Source organism: Macrotis lagotis, chromosome 1 (assembly GCF_037893015.1).
Source record: "Macrotis lagotis isolate mMagLag1 chromosome 1, bilby.v1.9.chrom.fasta, whole genome shotgun sequence".
Classification (NCBI taxonomy): domain Eukaryota; kingdom Metazoa; phylum Chordata; class Mammalia; order Peramelemorphia; family Peramelidae; genus Macrotis; species Macrotis lagotis.
This window is the reverse complement of record NC_133658.1, coordinates 222,585,813-222,597,867: the sequence shown is the minus strand read 5'-3', so window position 1 is coordinate 222,597,867 and position 12,055 is coordinate 222,585,813. Positions and strand designations below refer to the sequence as shown.

General features: G+C 32.9%; 1 protein-coding gene across 2 annotated transcripts in view; it reads left to right on the top strand.

The window, feature by feature from the left end:
- FAM98A (family with sequence similarity 98 member A) overlaps nt 1-12,055 on the top strand; it is a 40,942-nt gene that overhangs the window by 17,874 nt on the left and 11,013 nt on the right. For both annotated transcript variants that reach the window (XM_074209688.1, XM_074209687.1), the window contains exons 4-6: nt 8,899-9,083; nt 10,177-10,257; nt 11,022-11,138. In XM_074209688.1, the coding sequence (XP_074065789.1) occupies nt 8,899-9,083; nt 10,177-10,257; nt 11,022-11,138 (383 nt within the window). The remainder of the gene's footprint in view (nt 1-8,898; nt 9,084-10,176; nt 10,258-11,021; nt 11,139-12,055) is intronic.

The following is a 12,055-nucleotide window of genomic DNA, read 5'->3' as shown; positions in this document are numbered from 1 at the left end:
TATGACTTTCCCCTAGTCACACAGATAATTTTCTAGAGTAGGGATTCAAACCTAGGACTTCCTGTCTCCTACTCTAACACTATGCCACACTGTCAGTTGGGAATTCTACTTTTAAAGAAAAAAATAATATAGCAAACAGGAAAGGCTGCAGTAATCACTAGCATGGCTTTAGTAAGAACAGAGCAGCCTAGACTAACCTTAAATCTTTTATGATAAAACTGTGGGATAGTAAGAAAATACTTCACAGGTACAACATGAAGAAAGTACAGTTCTGAAAAAAAATTCTCTGGATCTATAGGCTTAAGCTCAACAGTGTGCTACAATAAGAACTATGTGCTGCTCTAGTCAAACTACATACCTAAAATACTGTGCACTACAGTTTGGAAAGGGTATTGATAAGCTGGAAAGTATCCGGAAGACAACAAGAAATTTGATCTATGAAGAAGCAATGTTTACCTTAAGCAAGGGGAAGGAAGTAGGAGGAGTATAGCCTAAGACCAATTTTCTAGACATCTAGAGAATACTTTTTTCCTTAAAAGATTTCAGAGACCTAAGTGTATGGAGCCATCAGAGAGGTAGATATTGAAGAAGTAAAAGAAAAATGAAATATTGTATGTGATAAAGAATCACAGTAGAGAATTAGTATTAGCCAGAAGAAGCACACTCTGCTTAAAACAATAGATTTCATTATCTCCCAATTGTTGGGAGTTCTTTCTAGTTTCTCATTCTATTTCCCACATAATTTATACCTTTTTTTATATTTTCCTATCTCTCTGTCTTTAGCATATTTTCTGCATGTGAAGGCTACTTTTTTGCCTTTGTTTTAAAGGCCAACTCAAATTTCACCTCCATGATCGCTTCCCATGATTGTACCTGTCTTCCACTTCAGTGGAATCTCTTGTCACACATTGCTTACCTCTGTCTTAAACTTAAGAATTTTATACTTATATGTTATATCCCCTCTAAATTATAAACTTCCTGAGGGTAAGAAACTTTTTATTAGCTTTTCATTTCCTCTAGCACCTTGCACAGTGTTCTGCACAAAATAGAAACTTAATGTTTGAATTAATTTAAATTAAAAACAAAGACGTTTGAGTGAGGTGAAGGGAAAGAGATAGAACTCACACTTGATAGCCTTGATTTTTCTGAGGAAGGTATGGGGTTGAGGTTATTTGCTGAGAGTATAGGGAATAATGATCAATTTGATATTTCAAAATGGCTGATCAATTACAAGGACTCTGAGATTATGTAGTAAAACATGCTCATTGTCGATTTATCACATCTTTATATTTCAGATATGGGAAAATTAACTGAAAGAATGGTTATTTGTAGTTCAGTTGAGTTTTAAATACTATGTGGTAAATTAGTATTTTTCCATCAAATTTATGCTGTTTAATGATGAAAGTGTTTTTTAACATGATGACACGAAGTATAAAGATTTGTTCTTGCAACTGATACTTGAATTTTTCCAGTATTCTCTAATTCAGTGTTTTCTGAAAGGCAATTTTTTTTCATAATTTTTCATAATGATATTATGAAGTAATACAAAGATGGAATAAGACATAATTCTTCCTCTCTGGGAGCCTGTAGACTAACAGAACTTCTAGTACCATAGAGCTCTTGCCATGATGGTTATAATCCAGAAATAAAGATCTTATTCTTAAAATTAGAGAATCACGGAAATGGAAGGGACATAACAATTTATTTAGTCCTACATATACCTGAACATAGGATCATGGATTTAAAGCTGGAAGGGACCCATAGAGGCCAGTTGAAACTCCTCATTTTGTAAATGAGGAAACTGAGACCTAGCAAGGTTATGTACCTTGTCCAAGGTCAAACAATTAATAAGTCACAAACTAAATCCTCTAATTTCAAATCCAGCATACATCTTCTTTTCTCTGTCACCTCAAGAATCCCTTCTACAACTTATGTATTAATGATCATCTAGCACCAGTTGAAGGCTTGAAACCACAGCTGACCTATTGAGGTAGCCCATTCCATTTTTTTTTTTTGGATGGCTTTAATTGTTGGGAGTTTTCCCCTTGAACCAAGTCCTATATCTGCCTCTTTACAGCTACCACTGTTTTATATCTATTTCTACTTTCTGGAGAACCAGAAAAAACATAGTTAATTCTTCCTCTTTAGTCCTTAGCTTCTAAAGGAAGACATTTTTTACATTACTCCTAAAGTCTCCTTCAGGCTTAAAACCTCTTGTTTCTCTGGATGAGCTCCAACTTAGTAATATGTGGTGCCTAGAACCAAACAAAAAATGCTCCTGATATGTTCTGACCAGAGTAGAGTATATTTGTGGACTATCACCTGGACATTTTTTGGCTACTAGATCATACTGGTGGAGGTGTGAGTATGTGTAACATATAGGAGCAGGAGTAAAGGACATCATCAAGTCATTGTAAAATGTAAGAAAAGATGAATTTATCACATGGCAAAAATAAATGGATGCAAGGATGAACAGGTAGATTAGATAACAAGTTGATAAACATTTACTATGTACTATTCATTGAGCTAAATGCTAGCCAAGAGTCCCTGCCCTGAAGGAACTTACATTATAACAGAGGGTGATAACAACAGAGGAGTATCAGAAAAGAATGTAGAGAGGCATGTGATTTTTTTTTTTTTTTTGGTCATGGGAAGAAAATAGGAAGTGTTGTGAATACATGGACCACACAGAATAGGGTACTTGGTCAGAGCTGAGAAACCTGGAGTGAAACCCCAAGGTTCTTGTTGGAAAGACAATGAGGATGATGACTGAAGAGTAGATAACAGGTAAACATCTATGGTGTACCTTTGGAACCCAAATCCATACTAAGGAAAAAATAAGAAAGGCATGATAGGTGGTCCATGGACAGTAAAATTTAAGAAAAATATGATCAGAGGAAGCCCAGGACAAGCTGAGATTGATGAGTCTGCACAGTTGAAGAGAACTCTGTGATTAATGAGTTGTAGATCCATTTTGAGTGTAGCACTAATGACTCAAAGACCACTTCAAACTCCAGATGGTTCTCAGACAGAATGCTTTCTTTTAGTACAGCATGACCTAATCTTTATGAATCCCTGCAATACAGACACACCTCTCTCTCTAGATGAGAACTTTTTTTTTCTGTTTATACATCACTTCAGTGTTCTCTTACACTGCTTCTTGAACGTAATTATTCCTTTGCAATTCACCTTAGTGCATTTGTGCCCACTATGCATTTTTCCATTGTCTTTAAGGTGACTTATGATTCTTCAGAGATTGTGATATTCCATGATTTCGTCCATCTGGAACCACCAGAATCAAAGTGATGTTAAAATGAGATATTTGTAAAGCACTTTGCCCAGTGCCTGGAACATAGTAGACTCTTAATAAATGCTTATTTCTTTCCTTTTTTAAAAAATGTGCTCTTTCCTCCATCTCTAGCAGGATCTTGGCATCATTTAATTCAATACTCAGTGCTCAATACTGAGCCCAGGTCATCATTTATCTGCTATATCTGAACAGTGTACAAAATAGGTTTATTGACTGACCAACTCTATTGTGGTCTGTTTATCCAATTGTTTATCATATCTTCGGTAATAGATATTCTTAGTCCACAATCAGTTAAACCAAGTTCTTCAACAATGATGACTTCTTTTAGGAGGCTTTGCAGTATTCTAGGCTATGATATAATCAGCATATTGTCATCCACTTAACAGGCATATCAGTAAGTCTTTACTACCTATAAAAGTGATTCTAGGGGCGGCTAGGTGGCATAGTGGATAAAGCACCGGGCCTGGAGTCAGGAGTACCTGGGTTCAAATCCGGTCTCAGACACTTAATAATTACCTAGCTGTGTGGCCTTGGACAAGCCACTTAACCCCATTTGCCTCGCAAAAACCTAAAAGAAATAATAATAAATAAAAAGTGATTCTAACCTTTTTTTTATATCATAAAACCCCTTGTCAATCTTTTGAAGCCACTGAATTTCTTTGGATAATTTTTTTAAATTAATAATTGAAGGAGAAGCTAAATTTCAATTAGAGATTAGTAAAACAATATTTAGTTTCTTGGATCACAGAATGAAAACACCTGATTTACAAGGAATCTCCTCTGTTTAGATTTTCTATTGCAAATCCTCCATAACAATTTACTTTTGGCAAGTATATCTCTCTCTTTCTGTTTTATGTTTGATATTAATAGTCAGAGGGTTTTTGAATAGTTATATTCCTTTTTTTAAGGCACTTGAGGTTAAATGATTTGTCTAAGGTCACACAGCTAGTGTCTGACCCACACTTGAATCCAGGTCCTCTTATTACTAGAACAGATATTCTATCCATTGCACCACCTAACTGCCCCACAGAATTATATTTCTTAACTGTTTTTAAAATTGTCAAAATATCTTTGGATTTATTGTCTGGCAACTAAGGTTTGAATCCTACTTGCACTGTTTTATTATCAATGTATGATACTAGACAAGTCACTTTCTTTGAGTACTCATCTATATAATGAAGAGATTATTGGAATTGGAATAGATTACTTCAAAGGCACTTCCTACTTTTCATCAGTAGCACCTAAGTGACAATAGTAAATAGTTCTGGACTTGGAGTCTTTCTGACTCCCAAGTTCAAACCCAGCCTCAGAGACTTATTAACTATGGGACTGTGGACAAGTCACTTACATTATTATGTCTTAGTTTTCTTTGCAATATAAAAAAAATTGCTAATGCTCTTTATAGTGTAACTTAAGTAATGCCCTTTTCAAAATCGCTTTCCTTATTCTTCCTAGTTTTTAGTCATCACCTTCTAATCACTATTTACTTTGTATTTTCTTATCAGTTGACATTTAGATCCTGGATCCTCACAGCCTGGTATTTGAGTCATCTTTGTTTTCTCAAGCAGCTTTTCTTCTTCATGTAGATATCAGAAACTGTTATGTTAGAATATATAATGGTTTTACTTTAGTGAAGAAAAATTTGTTATAAGAGAGACATCTTTTCCATTTTCCATCTGTTCACTTCTACTTGTAAATGTTCTTTTTTTGTTTGTTTTTGTTTTGCAAGACAGTGGGGTTAAGTTACTTTCCCAAAGTCACCCAGCTAGGTATTTATAGTCTGACATCTGAAACTGAATTTGAACTCAGGTCCTGCTGACTCCAGGACCAATACTCTATCCACTTTTCCAATCTGCCCCCTCTTCCTTAAATGTTCTTGGAATAATTTGGTTTAATTTGGTATCTGACCAAGCCTTTTATAAACTAGTTTTTCCTCTACCACTTTTGAGGTTTTTTTGGTAGTCCACCACCATAGGATCATAGATATAAAATGAAAAAAGGACCTTGGAGGCCATCTAATAAAATAACAGAGGGTCATAGACATTTTACATATCACACATACAAGAAATAGTGAACTAGAATTTGTAAACCTGGTCTTCTAACTTCAAAACTGATGTTTCCCCCCCCCCCCCAAAAAATACAAATATGCTTATATTCTAAACTGACCTTTAGCTACCATATCTTTGTTTGAAGGAAATTGATTATTTATTGGGCTGAGGCAGTTTTAGAGTCACTATTGTGTCTACTGGTTTACATTAGGTAAATTTCCTTATAAAATGAAGTTGGTCTGTATCACTATTTCCCATTTTTCAACATTTCTAACTTGTTTTAATAGTTTGAGTTGGAATTCTTTTAACAATATATCCTAGAATTTTGCTAGGAATCATTCATATTCATTAATCTATACCTTGTTTTACTCTCTTCTCTTCCTTCTTTGAAATTCAGGACCTTTACAGTTTTCCAGTCTTCTACTACTACTCTTATTCATCTTCTTTCAAAAGTCATTGATAATAATGACAAATCAAAATCACCAATTCTTTTAGCACTGTAAGATGTAGGTTAGCTGGATCTGGTGCCCAAAATTCATTAAAACCAATTAACTACTTGTTATTTTCCAACTTATCTTGGATATAAATTGCCTATTAACCATTTTGGTTCTATCATGTGCAGGCTATGTTCTTAAAATATGATTAAATTATGATTTAATTGATTCCACAAAACTAAAAGGACAACCCATCCAGTGCCATTTATTGATTTTGAAATCTCTAAAATTCCAAAAGCACAAGTGAGCAGCAAATACTTGAAAGTATTTAAAGAACTAGAACACTAAAAAAAAACCATATGACATTTGGTACCTCATTTAGTGGGACATGTAGGTAGCTCAAGTACTAGACTTGAAATCAGGAAGACTCATCTTCATGAGTTCAAATTCATCTTGAGACACTATCAATGTGACTCTGGGTAAAGTCACTTAACCCTGTTTGCCTCAGTTTCTTCATCTGTAGAATAGCTGGAAAAGGAAAATGGCAAACCATTTCAGGATATTTGCCAAGAAAACCTAAATAGGGTCACAAAAACTTTGAAACAATTGAACAACAAAATCTTGTATAGTAAAATCTTAGAAATCAGGAACATTTAATGGACAGCTGAGTATTTTAGACAATTGAAAAGTTCATTTCATACCAAAACTTTTGTTTTAGGAGAGAGAGGTTAGAGGATAGAGGGTTTGAAGAGATATTTTAATCAATTTCCACAGAAATTTCTCTACAAAGAGTACAATGAACTTTTTCTTGTCTTCAGGCTTATCCCTATTTTGTTTTATAAATGTCAGTTTTGTATTGTTCTATCAATTTTTGTAAGCTCCACTAGGGTATAAATGAAATAGTTTCTCATCTTTCTGTTCCTCGTGCCAAGCACAGTACACTGAATATAGTGGGCTCTTAATAAGTGTGCATTGAACTAAAATACCCTCATAATCTATTCAAATGCTTAGGATTTTTGCCCTTACCTATCTCTGCAAAGAAAGCAGAGAGGAACGTTTTTCTCATATCTTCTTGGGCCATGCTTGGTCATTGCCATTTGTAAAAACTTTTCACAAATTTCTATCTACTGTCTTGCTGCTCCCCTATTGGTTTGTTACTTTTAATCTATTTTGTGTTTGTAAATGAGTTAATTTCATAGAAAAATTTCCCAATAAAAATCTTGTTATAATTTTATGATTTAAAAGTAAATTGGCTACTGAGCCCATTGCACTATCCTTTGAGAGGAAAGTGATTGATTAACTTTGAAGCATGAATTTTGTGAGAAATTTTTAAACTGCTCAAAAGTCTTCTTTACTTATTCCGCGGTTCTAGATGTATCCTTTATAGTTAAGCTTAGTTATCTCTTCATGATAAGTGTCTATAAACTAGTAAATATCATGAATATGTGTTCCATTAAGATTATCAGAGAATTATTTAAATGTTAAAGCTAACTTAAGGTTTTCTCATATATTACCTCATCACATTCCTAAATATTACTGCTAGATTTGACTAATGAAAATTTAACAATTAAATGTAGTTCTAAATGTTAAGAATAATATTTCTCAAATTAGATGTGTCAAATACTACAAAAACTGATGGGATTTTAATTTAGAGATGCCTTTCAAAGGGGTATGAGCTCTCACTAGTAAGTATCGAATACATGGGTTTGTTAGAGATTCTTAAACATAGATATTTAAAGAATTTTCCTCCCCAAATATGGCTGACTTTTTTTCTCTCTCTCCAAGGACTGACAACCTTTTAAAAGTTAATATCAAGATTCTTATTCAAATTCTCCTAGCCCCTCAGATTCAGGGTAAGGAGAAGGTTATGCAGAGTTAATAATTATTTAATAGCTAGCATTTAATTATAAAACACTTTAAGGTTTGTAGAGCACACCCCTCAGATTGAGGAGAAGTGATTATACAGGAGTTAATAATTTAATAGCTAACACAATTATAATACACTTTAAAGTTTGTAGAGCACTTTACATTTCTCATTTATCTCTTAGCAACCCAGTGACTCAGATGCTATTTATCAGATGCTATTTAGAGATGATGAAAGGGAATCTGAATGAAATTAAGTAATTTGCCTTCAGGGCAGCTAGATCTCAAAGTGGTTAGGACACTGACCTTGGAGCCAGGAGGATGGGAGTTCAAATCCAACCTCAGGCACTTGGCACTTATAGTGTCATCTCCAGGCATTGTGATTCATATCTGGCCACTGAATCTAGAGGAGAAATGAGGCTGGTATCTTAGCACAGTGCCCCATCACTCAAATTCAATTCATTTGCTTGTTTTGGCATCACTTCCCTGTATCTTCTAGAATGAAGAATATCAATTTCCCTTCCATCACCTAGCTTATGTTTTAGAGGAATCTAAACTCCAGTTTACAACATTTACCTACTTGTTTAAGGATTGTCCTTATACTTCATGATAAGAAATAAGGGGCCATGAAAAAAGTCTTTCTTCATTTTTTAAACTTTTTAATTTTAAATTTAATTTTTAAAAACTTTAACTTAATTTAGTCTTACCAATTATAAGTTCATTTGAGCTGCACTCTTTTAAAAAGTCCTCCTTTTCAAGAATTAAAGGAGGCTTAACAATCGTGAGTATTAATTATTTTCAATAAATTTATGTCTTCTAACACATAGTTGAGTTCAGTGTACTGAAGAATAAAAGTTTGAGTCCAATCATAAAGCCTTGGGGATATAGAAATTTACACAAAGGAAGGTAGAAAGCAAACTTTGTCACCATTGGAATTTTACTTAGTGTTGATATAGTAGGCCTCTGTATTTGGTAGGGATTAATGACAAGAAATGGGAAGTTATGGTTCTTACAAGGGTTAGTTGTGTAAGCACAAAGACTGTGCTTTGGAAATTTAATTGTAGAAGTCAGACAAATTTTCAAGAATGATATACTTCTTAAAGTCATAAACACTGAAAAAATATTTTACTGGAGTCTTCTGAAGTACCTCTCATAAGCACTTTACAGAATTCTGACCAAAGTTTAATCATGTTTGACATAACTGTCTTGTTATGAAGTTTGGTTTTGTTTGGTTTTTTTCCAGCATACCTCATTTCAGAACTAGAAGCTGCCAGAATGCTGTGTGTGAATTCTCCCCCGAAGAAAGCACAAGAAGGAGGTGGTAGTGAAGTTTTTCAAGAGTTGAAGGGTATATGTATTGCTCTAGGAATGTCCAAACCACCAGCCAATATAACGATGTTTCAGTTCTTCAGCGGCATAGAAAAAAAAGTAAGACATTTTTACCAAAATACAATGTGTTCTTATGATTAATATGGAAATATATGTAACAGAATTGTGCATATGTAATCAATAACAGATTACTTGCTGTCTTAGGGTAGGAAGGGGAGGGAATGTTGGGAGGAAGAAAACTTTACAAAAATAATGTTAAAAAATTATCTTTACAGATAATTTGGGTAATTAAGTAAAAATGCAGTATATTAAAGGAAACCTAGTTGTTCATTTGTCTGAAGTGAATAAGTTTTTTTCCAGAGTGATTTTTTTTTTATCAGTGAATTTGGGGTTCAGTTAATAAAAATAAGTAATTTTTTTGTAGCACTTTAACATGAATATTGGATTTCAGTATTATCTTTTCAAAATCAAAATTCACTGATATCCTTTTAGCAGAGTGTTTTAGTTTAGTGGTCATCATTACTATAAAATAGTAAAAAATTAGACTTTGAAATATTTTTTTCCTTCTTACTATATATTTAAATTCATAAAGAAAAAACATACAAAAATATTTTTTTTGTTTTCTTTACTTCCTCTCAAGTAGAAATAATTAGGATGTTAATATTTAAATTTCTCAATTCTATCACTATCGTGTCTTATGTATTTTATTTATAAAGTTTTTCAAATAATAGCTTGGTGTATAAGCAAATGTACATTTATGTCACAGAAACTTTGTATTAATTTGTGGCACAGAAAATAAAGATTAATAGCACTTTTTTCCCCCTCCCTTGTGTTTTTATTAATGCACTATTTGTAGTCTGCAAACTAAGTATAAATAAGAGTATTATATTAGTATAAATAATGAGTACCATGATAAAATAATGCAGGAATAGTTCCCAATACAAAAATGAACCCTAAATTATCCAAGGTTTATACCTATGCTTTGATAATTGTGCAGGGAAATAGACAATGGGACAAGCACCAAGGTAACCCAGCTTTCTTGGTTCTCCCCATTCCCACACCTCTTAGTGATTTCATTGATCTTTACTTTAAGCTCTGTTATTAGGATCTTCTGATGTAAGTATATTTGAAGAAGCTTTTTGATGGTGAAGAAAATCCTCTTTAACTCATTTTATTTATTTACTTATTTCAGTTAAAGGAAACATTAACAAAAGTTCCTCCTAATCATGTGGGAAAGCCTTTGTTGAAGAAAACAATGGGACCAGCTCATTGGGTATGTAGAAGTTAATCTGGAGGTAAATTGGTAGACCATGATTCATTTCATCTTTTGGACATTAGCAATTATGCTTTTTAAGCTTTCTTCTTAAAGTATGTTTTAATAAGTACTTTTCTAAGTGTAGCCTAAAGGTACTTTTTTCTTTTGTAAAAGTGAGGATTTTTTTCCTAACTTTTCATTTATTTTAGCATTAAAAATATGTACCTAATAGGTAAATTAGACATTAAAATTTTGTCTGAACTTTAATTTGCCTAGACCTATTAATATTAAAAGTTTAAATTTGAGGACATAATTTGAAAATTTTTCATGAGGGTCAATTCAGTATAAGAAATTTTAAATCAAAATAGGTTATAAGTTACCTATTTCTCAAACCAGAGTGCTTAGAAATTAATAAAAATCTAAAAATCTAATTTTGTTTCTATTGTGTTAAAATTAATGTTCTCAACCTTTAATATCTGTCATCACACTGAGCATTGTTTAAAACACAACGTTTGAAGTCAGTTTAGTAACTACCAAGCTGTATGATACTTAGTAATACCTAACACTAACCAGTTCACAAGGATTGGGGAGGATAGCTCTCCCCATAAATTACTACAAAAATGTAAGCTGTTTTTATCATACACTTTGAATTTAAAAGTCTAATCATAATGAAATTTGTTAGGATTTAAATTATTTTGGTAGTTCTGTTTATTACAAAGAGAAAATCAAAACAATTTAAAATTTGAATTGAGCATTTCAACTGATAATTGACTTTTTTCCAGGAGAAAATAGAAGCAGTTAACCAAGCCATAACCAATGAATATGAAGTTCGAAGGAAACTTTTAGTGAAACGACTGGATGTCACCGTACAATCATTTGGCTGGTCAGACAGAGCAAAGGTACACATTGCACTACAAAAGAACAGAGTTTTGAAACATGACCTCTTAGTTCATTAGCCAGTTTCTTTACATTATTATTTCTCTTCAAAATAAATATTTCCTCATCAGTCAGTAGTGGAACTACTCAGTTGGGGAAAAATAGAAGTGTCTTTGAAATTATTTGTTACCTAAAGGGGAAGAAGGGAGGAGATGAGAAACACCTGAATCTTCTCATCAGACTTGGCTTAAAGTCAATTTACACATACTTAGTTAACTTAAAACATCTAACCTTTCAAGTATTAAAAGGGGAGGGGGGGGATAGGGAACTAACAAAGGGAAGGGAAAGGGGAGGGGGTGATATAGAAGGGCAAATACACTGAAGGGGTTGGTATTCAGAAACAAAATACTGGGGAATACAATAAGGGGGGAGAAGGGGAAAAATACAAACAGGGAAGAAAGCATGGAGGGCAATAAAGAATTAGTAATCATAACTTTGAATGTGCAAAAAAAAATGAAATTATTTGTTACCTAAACTTAAATTTTTTACTTTGACTTTGTCATTGACATTTAAAATATTAAGAACTGTGCTTTTATTTGGTGGGAAGATAATATATGGTATTTAAGAGTCTTCTCCAAATCCTGAATTAAGAATGCATTATTGAATGACTTGTACATTAATTTTTCCCACAATACATTAAAATTATTTTTCTTTTCTGAAACAGAATCAACCTATTAAGCAATAGAGCTTATAATTATCTTATTATTGAGTTACTTTTTATTTAAATATGTAAAAACTTTCACATAACTGCATTTGGCTAATTGTTCAACTATTATGCTTGGATATTTATAGAATCATAGTATTTTAGAGATTGAAGAGAACTTGGAAACACCTAGTCCAGTTCCCTTGTCTTGCAGATAAAGAAACCAAAGCCCAGAAA